General features: G+C 66.0%; 1 protein-coding gene across 1 annotated transcript; it reads left to right on the top strand.

The window, feature by feature from the left end:
* Positions 1 to 24: 24 nt before the first annotated feature.
* Positions 25 to 17,970, top strand: APEX1 (apurinic/apyrimidinic endodeoxyribonuclease 1). The gene is made up of 5 exons (XM_087734982.1): positions 25 to 158; positions 485 to 695; positions 7,285 to 7,439; positions 8,589 to 8,781; positions 15,930 to 17,970. Exons 2-5 carry the CDS (start codon positions 641 to 643, stop codon positions 16,442 to 16,444), a joined length of 918 nt encoding a protein of 305 aa, XP_087591108.1. The 5' UTR covers positions 25 to 158; positions 485 to 640; the 3' UTR covers positions 16,445 to 17,970.
* Positions 17,971 to 18,087: the final 117 nt, after the last annotated feature.

The following is an 18,087-nucleotide window of genomic DNA, read 5'->3' as shown; positions in this document are numbered from 1 at the left end:
GCCCTCCCGTGACGCGACGGCGCTTCCGCTTCCGGCCCCGCCCCCTCCCCGCACACGCGGAGCCTCCCCGGGCGCGCGCTGCCGCCGCCGCCGCCGCCGCCGCCGCTGATTGGCCCCGGCCGCGGGGACCGGGAGGCGCCGATTGGGCGGTGCCGAAGGTACCGGAGGGCGCTGATTGGCTGCGGGGGGGGGGGGCCGCTGATTGGCTCCGGTTTGAGGCGCGGCGGGCGCTGATTGGCTCCGGTTCGGGGGTCACCGGCGGCCGCCGCGCTGGGGGGGGGGGGGGGGCGCGCACGGCGGGCGCTGATTGGGCGGGCGGCGGGGAGGGCGCTGATTGGCCGATTCAAACCGCGCCGCGCGCTGATTGGCTGCGGGCGGGCGGCGGGGGGGGGGCGGGTGTCTACAGCGGGGCGGCGCGCTCTGATTGGCTGCGGGCGGCGGGGGCAGGGCGGGGCCTGCGGTGATGCCTGTCTCCCTCCCGCAGGGGCGGGGCTTGAGGGCGAGGGGGCGGAGCCAAACCCATCGGTGGGCGGAGCCTGAGGGCGAAGGAGGTGGGTCCGGAGCCTGAAGGGGCGGAGCCTGAGCCCGAGGGGCGGAGCCTGAGCCCGAGGGGGCGGGGCCGGGGGCGGGGCCTGCGGCGATGCCGAAGCGCAGCAAGAAGGAGGCGGCCGAGGGCGACGCCGGGGAGGAGGCGGGTGAGTGCGGACCAGTACGGACCAGTACGGACCAGTACGGACCAGTACGGGTCGTGCAGACCAGCAGGGACCAGTATACACCATTACAGACCGGTACAGGCCACGACGGACCAGTACAGGCCAGTAGAGATCATGCAGACCAGTAGGGACCAGTATAGACCGCGACAGACCAGTATGGGCCACTACAGACCAGTACAGATCATGCAGACCAGTAGAAACCAGTATAGGGCATTACAGACCAGTATAGGCCAGTATAGAGCATTACGGACCAGTAGGGATCATACAGACGGGTATGGACCAGTATAGACCAGTAGGGACCAGTGTAGGCCACTACAGACTAGTACGGGTTGTACAGAGCACTACAGACCAGTATAGACCAGTATGGACCGGTATGGGTCGTACAGACCCGTAGGGACCAATATAGACCACTACGGACCAGTATAGGCCACTATAGACCAGCACAGACCAGTATAGATTGTACAGAGCAGTGGGAACCAGTATAGATCATTGTGGACCAGTATAGGCCACTGCAGACCAGTACGGACCAGTACAGATCGTACAGACCAGTAAGGACCAGTATAGACCGCTACGGGCTAGCATAAGCCACTATAGACCAGCATGGCTCATGCAGACCAGTAGGGACCAGTATAGACCACTACAGAGCAGTGTAGGTCACTACAGACCAGTACGGATCATATACACCACTAGGGACCAGTATAGACCATTATGTACCAGTATAGGCCACTATGGACCAGTACGGACTAGTACAGACCAGTAAGGACCAGTGTCGACCAATATGGACCACTATAGGCCACTGCAGACCAGTACAGACCAGTAGAGGTCGTGCAGACCAGTAGGGACCAATATAGCCCACTACGGACCAGTATAGACCAGTACAGAGCCTTACAGATTGTACAGACCAGTAGAAACCAGTATAGATCCCTGCAAATCAATATAGGCGCTTGTAGACCAGTACAGACCAGTAGGGAACATACAGACCAGTAGGCACCAGTATAGACCGTTACGCACCAGTATAGGCCACTACGGGCCAGTACAGCTCATACAGACCAGTATGGACCAGTATAGACCACTACGGACCAGTATAGGCCACTACAGACCAGTACGGATCATACAGGCTACTGTGGACCAGTACAGACCAGTATGGGCCAGTACAGACCACTGTAGACCATTATGGAGTGGTATAGGCCATTACAGACCACTACAGACCAGTAGAGGTCGTGCAGACCAGTAGGCACCAGTATAAACCATTACGGACCAGTATAGGCCACTTGGGACCAGTACGGATCATACAGACCAGCAGGGACCAGTATAGACCACTACGGACCAGTATAGGCCACTACAGACCAGCACGGATCATACAGACTACTGTGGACCAGTATAGACCAGTATGGACCAGTACGGACCAGTATAAACTATTATGGACTGGTACAGGTCATTACAGACCAGTACAGACCAGTAGAGGTTGTGCAGACCAGTAGGGACCAGTATAGACCATTACGGACCAGTATAGGCCACTATGGACCAGTACGGATCATACAGACCAGCAGGGACCAGTATAGACCGCTACAGACCAGTATAGGCCATTACAGACCAGTACAGATCACGCAGACCAGTAAGAACCAGTATAGACCAGTAGAGGTCGTGCAGACCAGTAGGGACCAGTATAGACTATTATGGACCAGTATAGGCTGCTTTGGACCAGTACGGATCGTACAGACCAGTAGGGACCAGTATAGACCGCTACAGACCAGTATAGGCCAGTACAGACCAGTAGGGAACATCCAAACCAATAGAGACCAGTATAGACTGTTACACACCATTAAGGACCAGTACAGACCAGTATGGATCTTACAAACCAGTAGGGAGCGGCGCAGACCAGTACGGATCACATAGACCAGTAGGAACCAGTGTAGGCCATTATGGACCAGTAGCGATCATACAGACCAGTAAGGACCAGTACAGACCAGTATGCACCAGTACAGACCAATACCGATCAGACAGACCAGTAAGGACCAGTACAGGCTATTATGGACCAGTGTAGACCAGTATGGATCCTACAAACCAGTAGGAACCAGTACAGACCACTATAGACCAGTATGGATCATATAGACCGCTAGGGACCAGTACAGACCAGTATGAACCAGTATAGACCATTATAGACCAGTATCCTCTCCCAGTCTGTTCCACTTCCCCCAATTCCTCTCCCAGTTCCTTCCCAGTCCCTCCCAGTGCCCCCAAATCCCCTCCCAGTCCCTCCCAGTCTGCTCCCAGTGCCTCCCAGTGCCTCCCATTCCCTCCCAGAGCTCCCCAGTGCCCTTCCAGTGCTTCCCAGTCCCCTCCCAGTGCCCCCAAATCCCTTCCCAGTCCCTCCCAGTTCCCTCCCACAGCTCCCCAGTGCCTCCCAGTGCCCTTCCAGTGCTTCCCAGTCTGCTCCCAGTGCTTCCCAGTCTGCTCCCAGTGCCCCCAAATCCCCTCCCAGTCCCTCCCAGTTCCCTCCCACAGCTCCCCAGTGCCTCCCAGTTCTCTCCCAGTCCCCTCCCAGTGCCCCCAAATCCCCTCCCAGTCCCTCCCAGTACTCCCAGCTCCCTTCCCAGTGCCTCCCAGTTCCCTCCCAGTGCCCCCAAATCCCCTGCCAGTGCCCCCCAGTGCCCCCATCTCCCCTCCCAGTCCCTCCCAGTGCCTCCCAGTGCCCCCAAATCCCCTCCCAGTTCCCTCCCAGTGCCTCCCAGTTCTCTCCCAGTGCCCTCCCAGTGCTTCCCAGTCCCATCCCAGTACCCTCCCAGTCCCCTCCCAGTGCCCCCAACCCCTCCCAGTCCCTCCCAGTCCTTCCCAGTGCCCTCCCAGTGCCCCCAAATCCCCTCCCAGTCCCTCCCAGTTCCCTCCCACAGCTCCCCAGTGCCTCCCAGTTCTCTCCCAGTCCCATCCCAGTCCCCTCCCAGTGCCCCCATATCCCCTCCCAGTGCCCTCCCAGTCCCCTCCCAGTGCTCCCAAATCCCCTCCCAGTCCCTCCCAGTTCCCTCCCACAGCTCCCCAGTGCCCCCATATCCCCTCCCAGTGCCCTCCCAGTCCCCTCCCAGTCCCTCCCAGTTCCCTCCCACAGCTCCCCAGTGCCTCCCAGTTCTCTCCCAGTCCCCTCCCAGTGCCCCCCAGTGCCCCCAAATCCCCTCCCAGTCCCTCCCAGTCCCTCCCAGTGCCCTCCCAGCCCCCCCAAGTCCCCTCCCAGTGCCTCCCAGTGACCCCAGTCCCGCAGGGCGGCGGCCGGCCAAGGCGGGGCGGGAGGAGCCCCCCCAGTACCAGGACCCCCCCGCCCGGGAGGTGGCCCCAGTGCCTCCCAGTTTGCTCCCAGTACCCTCCCAGTTCCCTCCCAGTGCCCCATAAACCCCTCCCGCTGCCCCCCAATATCCTTTCAGTGCCTCCCAGTACCCTCCCAGTTCCTTCCCAGTGCCTCCCAGTACGATGTCAGTGCCTCCCAGTACCCTCCCAGTCTGCTCCCAGTGCCTCCCAGTTCTCTCCCAGGGCCTCCCAGTTCTCTCCCAGTGCTTCCCAGTCCCATCCCAGCACCCTCCCAGTCCCCTCCCAGTGCCCCCAAGTCCCCTCCCAGTCCCTCCCAATTCCCTCCCACAGCTCGCCAGTGCCTCCCAGTGCCCTTCCAGTCCTTCCCAGTGCCCTCCCAGTGCCCCCAAATCCCCTCCCAGTCCCTCCCAGTTCCCTCCCACAGCTCCCCAGTGCCTCCCAGTTCTCTCCCAGTCCCATCCCAGTCCCCTCCCAGTGCCCCCATATCCCCTCCCAGTGCCCTCCCAGTCCCCTCCCAGTGCTCCCAAATCCCCTCCCAGTCCCTCCCAGTTCCCTCCCACAGCTCCCCAGTGCCCCCATATCCCCTCCCAGTGCCCTCCCAGTCCCCTCCCAGTCCCTCCCAGTTCCCTCCCACATCTCCCCAGTGCCTCCCAGTTCTCTCCCAGTCCCCTCCCAGTGCCCCCCAGTGCCCCCAAATCCCCTCCCAGTCCCTCCCAGTCCCTCCCAGTGCCCTCCCAGCCCCCCAAGTCCCCTCCCAGTGCCTCCCAGTGACCCCAGTCCCGCAGGGCGGCGGCCGGCCAAGGCGGGGCGGGAGGAGCCCCCCAGTACCAGGACCCCCCGCCCGGGAGGTGGCCCCAGTGCCTCCCAGTTTGCTCCCAGTACCCTCCCAGTTCCCTCCCAGTGCCCCATAAACCCCTCCCGCTGCCCCCCAATATCCTTTCAGTGCCTCCCAGTACCCTCCCAGTTCCTTCCCAGTGCCTCCCAGTACGATGTCAGTGCCTCCCAGTACCCTCCCAGTCTGCTCCCAGTGCCTCCCAGTTCTCTCCCAGGGCCTCCCAGTTCTCTCCCAGTGCTTCCCAGTCCCATCCCAGCACCCTCCCAGTCCCCTCCCAGTGCCCCCAAGTCCCCTCCCAGTCCCTCCCAATTCCCTCCCACAGCTCGCCAGTGCCTCCCAGTGCCCTTCCAGTCCTTCCCAGTGCCCTCCCAGTGCCCCCAAATCCCCTCCCAGTCCCTCCCAGTTCCCTCCCACAGCTCCCCAGTGCCTCCCAGTTCTCTCCCAGTCCCATCCCAGTCCCCTCCCAGTGCCCCCATATCCCCTCCCAGTGCCCTCCCAGTCCCCTCCCAGTGCTCCCAAATCCCCTCCCAGTCCCTCGCAGTTCCCTCCCACAGCTCCCCAGTGCCCCCATATCCCCTCCCAGTGCCCTCCCAGTCCCCTCCCAGTCCCTCCCAGTTCCCTCCCACAGCTCCCCAGTGCCTCCCAGTTCTCTCCCAGTCCCCTCCCAGTGCCCCCCAGTGCCCCCAAATCCCCTCCCAGTCCCTCCCAGTCCCTCCCAGTGCCCTCCCAGCCCCCCCAAGTCCCCTCCCAGTGCCTCCCAGTGACCCCAGTCCCGCAGGGCGGCGGCCGGCCAAGGCGGGGCGGGAGGAGCCCCCCCAGTACCAGGACCCCCCCGCCCGGGAGGTGGCCCCAGTGCCTCCCAGTTTGCTCCCAGTACCCTCCCAGTTCCCTCCCAGTGCCCCATAAACCCCTCCCGCTGCCCCCCAATATCCTTTCAGTGCCTCCCAGTACCCTCCCAGTTCCTTCCCAGTGCCTCCCAGTACGATGTCAGTGCCTCCCAGTACCCTCCCAGTCTGCTCCCAGTGCCTCCCAGTTCTCTCCCAGGGCCTCCCAGTTCTCTCCCAGTGCTTCCCAGTCCCATCCCAGCACCCTCCCAGTCCCCTCCCAGTGCCCCCAAGTCCCCTCCCAGTCCCTCCCAATTCCCTCCCACAGCTCGCCAGTGCCTCCCAGTGCCCTTCCAGTCCTTCCCAGTGCCCTCCCAGTGCCCCCAAATCCCCTCCCAGTCCCTCCCAGTTCCCTCCCACAGCTCCCCAGTGCCTCCCAGTTCTCTCCCAGTCCCATCCCAGTCCCCTCCCAGTGCCCCCATATCCCCTCCCAGTGCCCTCCCCAGTCCCCTCCCAGTGCTCCCAAATCCCCTCCCAGTCCCTCCCAGTTCCCTCCCACAGCTCCCCAGTGCCCCCATATCCCCTCCCAGTGCCCTCCCAGTCCCCTCCCAGTCCCTCCCAGTTCCCTCCCACAGCTCCCCAGTGCCTCCCAGTTCTCTCCCAGTCCCCTCCCAGTGCCCCCCAGTGCCCCCAAATCCCCTCCCAGTCCCTCCCAGTCCCTCCCAGTGCCCTCCCAGCCCCCCCAAGTCCCCTCCCAGTGCCTCCCAGTGACCCCAGTCCCGCAGGGCGGCGGCCGGCCAAGGCGGGGCGGGAGGAGCCCCCCCAGTACCAGGACCCCCCCGCCCGGGAGGTGGCCCCAGTGCCTCCCAGTTTGCTCCCAGTACCCTCCCAGTTCCCTCCCAGTGCCCCATAAACCCCTCCCGCTGCCCCCCAATATCCTTTCAGTGCCTCCCAGTACCCTCCCAGTTCCTTCCCAGTGCCTCCCAGTACGATGTCAGTGCCTCCCAGTACCCTCCCAGTCTGCTCCCAGTGCCTCCCAGTTCTCTCCCAGGGCCTCCCAGTTCTCTCCCAGTGCTTCCCAGTCCCATCCCAGCACCCTCCCAGTCCCCTCCCAGTGCCCCCAAGTCCCCTCCCAGTCCCTCCCAATTCCCTCCCACAGCTCGCCAGTGCCTCCCAGTGCCCTTCCAGTCCTTCCCAGTGCCCTCCCAGTGCCCCCAAATCCCCTCCCAGTCCCTCCCAGTTCCCTCCCACAGCTCCCCAGTGCCTCCCAGTTCTCTCCCAGTCCCATCCCAGTCCCCTCCCAGTGCCCCCATATCCCCTCCCAGTGCCCTCCCAGTCCCCTCCCAGTGCTCCCAAATCCCCTCCCAGTCCCTCCCAGTTCCCTCCCACAGCTCCCCAGTGCCCCCATATCCCCTCCCAGTGCCCTCCCAGTCCCCTCCCAGTCCCTCCCAGTTCCCTCCCACAGCTCCCCAGTGCCTCCCAGTTCTCTCCCAGTCCCCTCCCAGTGCCCCCCAGTGCCCCCAGATCCCCTCCCAGTCCCTCCCAGTCCCTCCCAGTGCCCTCCCAGCCCCCCCAAGTCCCCTCCCAGTGCCTCCCAGTGACCCCAGTCCCGCAGGGCGGCGGCCGGCCAAGGCGGGGCGGGAGGAGCCCCCCCAGTACCAGGACCCCCCCGCCCGGGAGGTGGCCCCCGGGGGCCAGCGCTTCACCCTGAAGGTGGCCTCCTGGAACGTGGACGGGCTGCGGGCCTGGGTGCGCAAGGGGGGGCTGCAGGTGAGGGGGCCCAAAATGGCGGGGGGGGCCCAAAATGGCGGGGGGGGGCAAAATGGGGGGGCAAAATGGCGGGGGGGGCCAAAATGGGGGGAGGGGGGCAAAATGGCGGGGGGGGGGGCCAAAATGGCGGGGGGGGGGGCAAAATGGGGGGGGCAAAATGGCGGGGGGGGGGCCAAAATGGGGGGAGGGGGGCAAAATGGCGGGGGGGGCCCAAAATGGCGGGGGGGCAAAAATAGGGGGGGCAAAATGGCGGGGGGGCAAAATGGGGGTGGGGGGGCAAAAATTGGGGGGGGGCCAATATGGGGGGAGGGGGGCAAAGTGGCGGGGGGGGCAAAATGGCGGGGGGGGAATGGGGGGTAAAAGGGGAGGGGACCCCAAAATGGGGGCGGGGCCCAAAAAGGGGGGGGGGCCCAAAACGGGGGGGGCAAAATGGCGGGGGGGGCAAAAATGAGGGGGAACCCAAGGGGGGGGCAAAGGGGGGGGCTCGAAAAAGGGGGGGACCCTGAAATGGGGGGAGGGGGGACCCCAGGCGGCCCAACCCCCCAAAAGGGGACCCAGCCCCCCAAAACGGGCGCCCATCCCCCCATCCCCCCAAATTGAGCGCCCATCCCCCCAAATTGGGTGCCCGTCCCCCATAACCCCCCCAAAATGGGACCCATCCCCCCAAACGGGCGCCCATCCCCCCCCAACCCCCCAAATTGGGCGCCCATCCCCCCCAACCCCCCCAAATTGGGCGCCCATCCCCCATAACCCCCCCAAAATGGGACCCATCCCCCCCAAACGGGCGCCCATCCCCCCATAACCCCCCAAACTGGGACCCATCCCCCCCAAACGGGCGCCCATCCCCCCATAACCCCCCCAAACGGGCGCCCATCCCCCCATAACCCCCCCAAAATGGGACCCATCCCCCCCAAACGGGCGCCCATCCCCCCATAACCCCCCCAAATCCCCCCCAAACAGGCGCCCATCCCCCCCATCCCCCCAAACGGGCGCCCATCCCCCCATAACCCCCCCAAAATGGGACCCATCCCCCCCAAACGGGCGCCCATCCCCCCATAACCCCCCCAAATCCCCCCCAAACGGGCGCCCATCCCCCCCCCACCCCCCCCAAGACGGGGACCCCCCCCACCGCTCTCCCCCCCCCCGCAGTGGGTGCAGGAGGAGGCCCCCGACGTCCTCTGCCTCCAGGAGACCAAGTGCGGGGGAGGGGCCGTGCCCCCCGAGGTCCGAGCCCTCCCGGGGCTCCCCCACCAGTTCTGGGCCAGTCCCGAGGGCCGGCCCGGCTACAGCGGCGTGGGGCTGCTGGCCCGCCACGAGCCCCTCAGCGTCACCTACGGCATCGGTGAGAGCCCCCGCCAGCCCCCAGTAGCCACCCGCGACTCCCAGTAGCCGCCCGGGACCTCCACGAGCCACCCGGGACCCATAAGTAGCCACCCAGGACCCCCAGTAGCCACCCAGGACCCCCAGTAGCCACCTGTGACCCATAAGTAACCACCCAGGACCCCCAGTAGCCACCCGGGACCCATAAGTAGCCACCCAGGACCCATAAGTAGCCACCCAGGACCCCCAGTAGCCACCTGTGACCCATAAGTAGCCACCCAGGACCCCCAGTAGCCACCCAGGACCCATAAGTAGCCACCCAGGACCCCCAGTAGCCACCTGTGACCCATAAGTAGCCACCCAGGACCCATAAGTAGCCACCCAGGACCCCCAGTAGCCACCTGTGACCCATAAGTAGCCACCCAGGACCCATAAGTAGCCACCCAGGACCCCCAGTAGCCACCCAGGACCCATAAGTAGCCACCCAGGACCCCCAGTAGCCACCCAGGACCCCCAGTAGCCACCTGTGACCCATAAGTAACCACCCAGGACCCCCAGTAGCCACCCGGGACCCATAAGTAGCCACCCAGGACCCATAAGTAGCCACCCAGGACCCCCAGTAGCCACCTGTGACCCATAAGTAGCCACCCAGGACCCCCAGTAGCCACCCAGGACCCATAAGTAGCCACCCAGGACCCATAAGTAGCCACCCAGGACCCCCAGTAGCCACCTGTGACCCATAAGTAGCCACCCAGGACCCCCAGTAGCCACCCAGGACCCATAAGTAGCCACCCAGGACCCCCAGTAGCCACCTGTGACCCATAAGTAGCCACCCAGGACCCATAAGTAGCCACCCAGGACCCCCAGTAGCCACCTGTGACCCATAAGTAGCCACCCAGGACCCATAAGTAGCCACCCAGGACCCCCAGTAGCCACCCAGGACCCATAAGTAGCCACCCAGGACCCCCAGTAGCCACCCAGGACCCCCAGTAGCCACCTGTGACCCATAAGTAACCACCCAGGACCCCCAGTAGCCACCCGGGACCCATAAGTAGCCACCCAGGACCCATAAGTAGCCACCCAGGACCCCCAGTAGCCACCTGTGACCCATAAGTAGCCACCCAGGACCCCCAGTAGCCAACCGGGACCCATAAGTAGCCACCCAGGACCCCCAGTAGCCACCCAGGACCCATAAGTAGCCACCCAGGACCCCCAGTAGCCACCTGTGACCCATAAGTAGCCACCCAGGACCCCCAGTAGCCAACCGGGACCCATAAGTAGCCACCCAGGACCCCCAGTAGCCACCCAGGACCCATAAGTAGCCACCCAGGACCCCCAGTAGCCACCTGTGACCCATAAGTAGCCACCCAGGACCCATAAGTAGCCACCCAGGACCCCCAGTAGCCAACCGGGACCCATAAGTAGCCACCCAGGACCCCCAGTAGCCACCCAGGACCCCCAGTAGCCACCCGGAATCCATAAGTAGCCACCCAGGACCCCCAGTAGCCACCCAGGACCCCCAGTAGCCAACCGGGACCCATAAGTAGCCACCCAGGACCCATAAGTAGCCACCTGTGACCCATAAGTAGCCACCCAGGACCCCCAATAGCCACCCAGGACCCATAAGTAGCCACCCAGGACCCCCAGTAGCCACCCAGGACCCATAAGTAGCCACCTGTGACCCATAAGTAGCCACCCAGGACCCCCAGTAGCCACCCAGGACCCATAAGTAGCCACCCAGGACCCCCAGTAGCCAACCGGGACCCATAAGTAGCCACCCAGGAGCCATAAGTAGCCACCTGTGACCCATAAGTAGCCACCCAGGACCCCCAGTAGCCACCCAGGACCCATAAGTAGCCACCCAGGACCCCCAGTAGCCACCCAGGACCCATAAGTAGCCACCTGTGACCCATAAGTAGCCACCCAGGACTCCCAGTAGCCACCTGTGACCCATAAGTAGCCGCACAGGACCCATAAGTAGTCACCCAGGATTTCCAGTAGCCACCCAGGACCCCCAGTAGCCACCTGGGACTCCCAGTAGCCAGCTGCGACCCCCAGTTCACCCCCATTGCCTTGGTTGACCCCCCTGTTGCTCCCAGTTGCCTCCCAATTGCCCCCAGTTGCTCCCAGTTGCCACCAGTTGCCTCCTATTGCCTCGGTTGCCCCCCAGTTGCTCCCAGTTGCCCCCCAGTCGCCCCCAGTTGCCCCCAGTTGTGCCCCAGTTGCCCCCCAATTGCCCCCAGTTGCTCCCAGTCGCCTTCCTGTTGCCCCCCAGTTGCCCCCAGTTGCCTCCCAATTGCCCCCAGTTGCTCCCAGTCGCCTCCCAGTTGCCTCGGTTGCCCCCCCGTTGCCCCCCAGTTGCTCCCAGTTCCCCCCCAGTTGCCCCCAGTTGTGCCCCAGTTGCCCCCCAATTGCCCCCAGTTGCTCCCAGTTGCCTTTCCGTTGCCTCGGTTGACCCCCAGTTGCCCCCCAGTTGCTCCCAGTTGCCCCCCAGTCGCCCCCAGTTGCCTTGGTTGACCCCCAGTTGCCCCCCAGTTGCTCCCAGTTGCCCCCCAGTCACCCCCAGTTGCCTCGGTTGACCCTCGGTTGCCCCCCAGTTGCCCCCAGTTGCCCCCCAATCGCCCCCAGTCGCCTCCCAGTTGCCTCGGTTGACCCCCAGTTGCCCCCCAGTTGCCCCCCAGTTGCTCCCAGTTGCCCCCAGTCGCCCCCAGTCGCCCCCCAATCGCCCCCAGTCGCCCCCCAGTTGCTCCTGGTTGCCCCCAGTCGCCCCCAGTTGCCTCGGTTGCCCCCCAGTTGCTGCCGGTTGCCCCCAGTTGTGCCCCAGTTGCCCCCCAATTGCCCCCAGTCGCCCCCCAGTTGCCCCCCAGTTGCTCCCGGTTGCCCCCAGTTGTGCCCCAGTTGCCCCCCAGTCACCCCCAATTGCCCCCAGTCGCCCCCAGTCGCCCCCAGTTGCCCCCAGTCGCCCCCAGTCGCCCCCAGTTGCCCCCCAGTTGCTCCCGGTTGCCCCCAGTCGCCCCCAATTGCCCCCAGTCGCCCCCAGTTGCCTCGGTTGACCCCCAGTTGCTGCCGGTTGCCCCCAGTTGTGCCCCAGTTGCCCCCCAGTCGCCCCCAGTCGCCCCCCAGTTGCCCCCCAGTTGCTCCCGGTTGCCCCCAGTTGTGCCCCAGTTGCCCCCCAGTCGCCCCCAATTGCCCCCAGTCGCCCCCAGTCGCCCCCAGTTGCCCCCAGTCGCCCCCCAGTCGCCCCCAGTTGCCCCCCAGTTGCTCCCGGTTGCCCCCAGTCGCCCCCCAATTGCCCCCAGTCGCCCCCAGTTGCCCCCCAATCGCCCCCAGTCGCCTCCCAGTTGCCTCGGTTGACCCCCAGTTGCCCCCCAGTTGCTCCCAGTCGCCCCCAGTCGCCCCCCAATTGCCCCCAGTCGCCCCCCAGTTGCCCCCCAGTTGCTCCCGGTTGCCCCCAGTTGTGCCCCAGTTGCCCCCCAGTCGCCCCCAATTGCCCCCAGTCGCACCCAATTGCCCCCAATCGCCCCCCAGTTGCCCCCCAGTTGCTCCCGGTTGCCCCCAGTTGCCCCCCAATTGCCCCCAGTCGCCCCCAGTTGCCCCCCAATCGCCCCCAGTCGCCTCCCAGTTGCCTCGGTTGACCCCCAGTTGCTCCCAGTCGCCCCCAGTCGCCCCCCAATTGCCCCCAGTCGCCCCCAGTTGCCCCCCAGTTGCTCCCGGTTGCCCCCAGTTGTGCCCCAGTTGCCCCCAGTCGCCCCCAATTGCCCCCAGTCGCCCCCCAGTCGCCCCCAGTTGCCCCCAGTCGCCCCCCAGTCGCCCCCAGTTGCCCCCCAGTTGCTCCCGGTTGCCCCCAGTCGCCCCCCAATTGCCCCCAGTCGCCCCCAGTTGCCTCGGTTGACCCCCAGTTGCTGCCGGTTGCCCCCAGTTGTGCCCCAGTTGCCCCCCAGTCGCCCCCAGTCGCCCCCCAGTTGCCCCCCAGTTGCTCCCGGTTGCCCCCAGTTGTGCCCCAGTTGCCCCCCAGTCGCCCCCAATTGCCCCCAGTCGCCCCCAGTCGCCCCCAGTTGCCCCCAGTCGCCCCCAGTCGCCCCCAGTTGCCCCCCAGTTGCTCCCGGTTGCCCCCAGTCGCCCCCCAATTGCCCCCAGTCGCCCCCAGTTGCCCCCCAATCGCCCCCAGTCGCCTCCCAGTTGCCTCGGTTGACCCCCAGTTGCCCCCCAGTTGCTCCCAGTCGCCCCCAGTCGCACCCAATTGCCCCCAATCGCCCCCCAGTTGCCCCCCAGTTGCTCCCGGTTGCCCCCAGTTGCCCCCCAATTGCCCCCAGTCGCCCCCAGTTGCCCCCCAATCGCCCCCAGTCGCCTCCCAGTTGCCTCGGTTGACCCCCAGTTGCTCCCAGTCGCCCCCAGTCGCCCCCCAATTGCCCCCAGTCGCCCCCAGTTGCCCCCCAGTTGCTCCCGGTTGCCCCCAGTTGTGCCCCAGTTGCCCCCCAGTCGCCCCCAATTGCCCCCAGTCGCCCCCAGTTGCCCCCCAGTTGCTCCCGGTTGCCCCCAGTCGCCCCCCAATTGCCCCCAGTCGCCCCCAGTTGCCCCCCAATCGCCCCCAGTCGCCTCCCAGTTGCCTCGGTTGACCCCCAGTTGCCCCCAGTTGCTCCCAGTCGCCCCCAGTCGCCCCCCAATTGCCCCCAGTCGCCCCCAGTTGCCCCCCAGTTGCTCCTGGTTGCCCCCAGTTGTGCCCCAGTTGCCCCCCAGTCGCCCCCAATAGCCCCCAGTCGCCCCCCAGTCGCCCCCAGTTGCCCCCCAGTTGCTCCCGGTTGCCCCCAGTCGCCCCCCAATTGCCCCCAGTCGCCCCCAGTTGCCCCCCAATCGCCCCCAGTCGCCTCCCAGTTGCCTCGGTTGCCCCCCAGTTGCTCCCAGTCGCCCCCAGTCGCCCCCCAATTGCCCCCAGTCGCCCCCAGTTGCCCCCCAGTTGCTCCCGGTTGCCCCCAGTTGTGCCCCAGTTGCCCCCCAGTCGCCCCCAATTGCCCCCAGTCGCCCCCCAGTTGCCCCCCAGTTGCTCCCGGTTCCCCCCAGCTGCCCCCCAATTGCCCCCAGTCGCCCCCAGTTGCCCCCCAATCGCCCCCAGTCGCCTCCCAGTTGCCTCGGTTGACCCCCAGTTGCTCCCAGTCGCCCCCAGTCGCCCCCCAATTGCCCCCAGTCGCCCCCAGTTGCCCACCAGTTGCTCCCGGTTGCCCCCAGTTGTGCCCCAGTTGCCCCCCAGTCGCCCCCAATTGCCCCCAGTCGCCCCCCAGTTGCCCCCCAGTTGCTCCCGGTTGCCCCCAGTTGCCCCCCAATTGCCCCCAGTCGCCCCCAGTTGCCCCCCAATCGCCCCCAGTCGCCTCCCAGTTGCCTCGGTTGACCCCCAGTTGCTCCCAGTCGCCCCCAGTCGCCCCCCAATTGCCCCCAGTCGCCCCCAGTTGCCCCCCAGTTGCTCCCGGTTGCCCCCAGTTGTGCCCCAGTTGCCCCCCAGTCGCCCCCAATTGCCCCCAGTCGCCCCCCAGTCGCCCCCAGTTGCCCCCCAGTTGCTCCCGGTTGCCCCCAGTCGCCCCCCAATTGCCCCCAGTCGCCCCCAGTTGCCCCCCAATCGCCCCCAGTCGCCTCCCAGTTGCCTCGGTTGACCCCCAGTTGCCCCCCAGTTGCTCCCAGTCGCCCCCAGTCGCCCCCCAATTGCCCCCAGTCGCCCCCAGTTGCCCCCCAGTTGCTCCCGGTTGCCCCCAGTTGTGCCCCAGTTGCCCCCCAGTCGCCCCCAATTGCCCCCAGTCGCCCCCAGTCGCCCCCAGTTGCCCCCCAGTTGCTCCCGGTTGCCCCCAGTCGCCCCCAATTGCCCCCAGTCGCCCCCAGTTGCCCCCCAATCGCCCCCAGTCGCCTCCCAGTTGCCTCGGTTGACCCCCAGTTGCCCCCCAGTTGCTCCCAGTCGCCCCCAGTCGCCCCCCAATTGCCCCCAGTCGCCCCCAGTTGCCCCCCAGTTGCTCCCGGTTGCCCCCAGTTGTGCCCCAGTTGCCCCCCAGTCGCCCCCAATTGCCCCCAGTCGCCCCCCAGTCGCCCCCAGTTGCCCCCCAGTTGCTCCCGGTTGCCCCCAGTCGCCCCCCAATTGCCCCCAGTCGCCCCCAGTTGCCCCCCAATCGCCCCCAGTCGCCTCCCAGTTGCCTCGGTTGCCCCCCAGTTGCTCCCAGTCGCCCCCAGTCGCCCCCCAATTGCCCCCAGTCGCCCCCAGTTGCCCCCCAGTTGCTCCCGGTTGCCCCCAGTTGTGCCCCAGTTGCCCCCCAGTCGCCCCCAATTGCCCCCAGTCGCCCCCAGTTGCCCCCCAGTTGCTGCCAGTTGCCCCCAGTCGCCCCCCAATTGCCCCCAGTCGCCCCCAGTTGCCCCCCAATCGCCCCCAGTTGCCTCCCAGTTGCCTTGGTTGACCCCCAGTTGCCCCCCAGTTGCTCCCAGTCACCCCCAGTCGCCCCCCAATTGCCCCCAGTGGCCCCCAGTTGCTCCCGGTTGCCCCCAGTTGTGCCCCAGTTGCCCCCCAGTCGCCCCCAATTGCCCCCAGTTGCCCCCCAGTTGCTCCCGGTTGCCCCCAGTCGCCCCCCAATTGCCCCCAGTCGCCCCCAGTTGCCCCCCAATCGCCCCCAGTTGCCTCCCAGTTGCCTCGGTTGACCCCCAGTTGCCCCCCAGTTGCTCCCAGTCACCCCCAGTCGCCCCCCAATTGCCCCCAGTGGCCCCCAGTTGCTCCCGGTTGCCCCCAGTTGTGCCCCAGTTGCCCCCCAGTCGCCCCCAATTGCCCCCAGTTGCCCCCCAGTTGCTCCCGGTTGCCCCCAGTCGCCCCCCAATTGCCCCCAGTCGCCCCCAGTTGCCCCCCAATCGCCCCCAGTTGCCTCCCAGTTGCCTCGGTTGACCCCCAGTTGCCCCCCAGTTGCTCCCAGTCACCCCCAGTCGCCCCCCAATTGCCCCCAGTTGCCCCCCAGTTGCTCCCGGTTGCCCCCAGTTGTGCCCCAGTTGCCCCCCAGTCGCCCCCAATTGCCCCCAGTTGCCCCCCAGTTGCTCCCGGTTGCCCCCAGTCGCCCCCCAATTGCCCCCAGTCGCCCCCCAATCGCCCCCAGTCGCCTCCCAGTTACCTCGGTTGACCCCCCCCCAGTCACCCCAGTCACCCCTCCCCCGCAGGCGAGGAGGAGCACGACCGCGAGGGCCGGGTGGTGACGGCCGAATTCCCCGCCCTCTTCGTGGTGGCCGCCTACGTCCCCAACGCCGGCCGCGGATTGGTCCGCTTGGAATACCGCCGCCGCTGGGACGCCGCCTTCCGCTCTTACCTCACCCGATTGGACGCCCGCAAGCCCGTGGCGCTTTGCGGCGACCTCAACGTCGCCCACGGCGAAATCGATCTGCGGCACCCCCGCGCCAACCGGCGCTCGGCCGGCTTCACGGCGGAGGAGCGGGAAGGCTTCGGAGCGCTGCTGGACGCCGGCTTCCTCGACTCCTTCCGCCATCTTTATCCCGACGTTCCCCACGCGTACACGTTTTGGACGTATTTGGGCGGGGCCCGGGAGCGCAACGTCGGCTGGCGGTTGGATTATTGCGTCATCTCGCGCCGCTTGGAAGGGGCCCTCTGCGACAGCAAGATCCGCAACCGCGTCCTGGGGAGCGACCATTGCCCCGTCGCCCTCTACCTCGCCCTATAGCGGCGGCGGCGGGCGTGAGGCGGCTCGAAACGGCCCCGGATCGGGGGTAGGTGATGTCATTGGGGGCGGCGGTGCCATCGACCCCCCCGCTTTGGCCGTAAATCGGCTCTAAGCGGTCCGAAAGGGGGGGTTGATGAGGTCATCGGGGACCAACGTGGCGGCGCGGTGACCCCGTCGACGTCATCTTGGCCGCAAACCTGCTCTAAATGCCTCAGAATTGGGCTTGGTGACGTCATCGTGGATCAACATGGCGTCACGATGACCCCGTCAACCTCTCCTTGGCCGTAAATCTGCTCTAAACGCCCCAAAGTTGGGCTTGATGACGTCATCGTGGATCAATATGGCGTCACGACGACCCCGTCGACCTCTCCTTGGCCAGAAATCTGCTCTAAACGCCCCCAAATTGGGCTTGATGATGTCACCGTGGTGGCGTGATGACCCCGTCAGCCTCTCCTTGGCCATAAATCTGCTCTAAACGCCCCAAAGTTGGGCTTGGTGACGTCATCGTGGATCAATATGGCGTCACGACGACCCCGTCGACCTCTCCTTGGCCAGAAATCTGCTCTAAACGCCCCCAAATTGGGCTTGATGATGTCACCGTGGTGGCGTGATGACCCCGTCAACCTCTCCTTGGCCGTAAATCTGCTCTAAACGCCCCAAAGTTGGGCTTGGTGACGTCATCGTGGATCAATATGGCGGCGCGGTGACCCCGTCGACCTCTCCTTGGCCAGAAATCTGCTCCTAACGCCTCAAAACCGGGCTTGATGATGTCACCGTGGCGGCGTGATGACCCCGTCAACCTCTCCTTGGCCGTAAATCTGCTCTAAATGCCCCAAAATTGGGTTCGATGATGTCATCGTGGTCAACATGGCGTCACGATGACCCTGTCAACCTCTATTTGGCCACAAATCCAGCCGGAACGCCCCCGGATTGGGCTTGATGATGTCATCGTGGATCAACATGGCGTCACGACGACCCCGTCGACCTCTCCTTGGCCGTAAATCTGCTCTAAATGCCCCAAAGTTGGGCTTGATGACGTCACCACGGACCAACATGGCGTCACGGTGACGCCGCCAACGTCGCCTTGGCCCTGAATCTGCCCTGGACGCCCCCAAACGGGGCTTGATGACGTCACCGCGGACCAAGATGGCGGCACCGTGACCCCCTCAACCTCCCTTTGGCCACGGATCCGCCCCCGACGCCCCCCACGTTGGGCTTGATGACATCACCGCGGCGTCACGCCGGCCCCTCCCACCCCCGCAGCCCCTCCCACCTCCTATAGCCCACCCCCTATAGATCCTTTCCCCACCCCCGTAGCCCCTCCCACCCCCGCAGCCCCTCCCACCTCCTATAGCCCACCCCCTATAGATCCTTTCCCCACCCCCGTAGCCCCTCCCACCCCCGTAGCCCCTCCCACCTCCTATAGGTCCCCCCCGACCCCTATAGACCCCCCTGACCCCTATAGACCCCCCCATCCCCTATAGAGTCCCCCAACCCTATAGGACCCATCGGGGTCCCCCGCCCCCCATAGCCCCTCCCACCTCCTATAGGTGCCCCCCCCCCAGACCCCACCCCCACCCCCTATAGATTCCCTCCTTTTTTATAGACCCCCCCAACCCTATAGCATCCGTCGGGTTCCCCCC

Source organism: Nipponia nippon, unplaced genomic scaffold (assembly GCF_047370975.1).
Source record: "Nipponia nippon isolate SJK-2023a ecotype South Korea unplaced genomic scaffold, ASM4737097v1 scaffold_51, whole genome shotgun sequence".
NCBI lineage: Eukaryota > Metazoa > Chordata > Aves > Pelecaniformes > Threskiornithidae > Nipponia > Nipponia nippon.
The sequence above is the reverse complement of the archived record's forward strand: the minus strand, read 5'-3'. Positions and strand labels throughout refer to the sequence as shown.

Coding starts and splice junctions, on each gene's coding strand:
- APEX1 (XM_087734982.1), top strand. CDS start 641: ATGCCGAAGCGCAGCAAGAAGGAGGCGGCCGAGGGCGACGCCGGGGAG. Junction 696..7,284: donor CGACGCCGGGGAGGAGGCGG/GTGAGTGCGGAC, acceptor CCAGTCCCGCAG/GGCGGCGGCCGGCCAAGGCG. Junction 8,782..15,929: donor CAGCGTCACCTACGGCATCG/GTGAGAGCCCCC, acceptor CCTCCCCCGCAG/GCGAGGAGGAGCACGACCGC.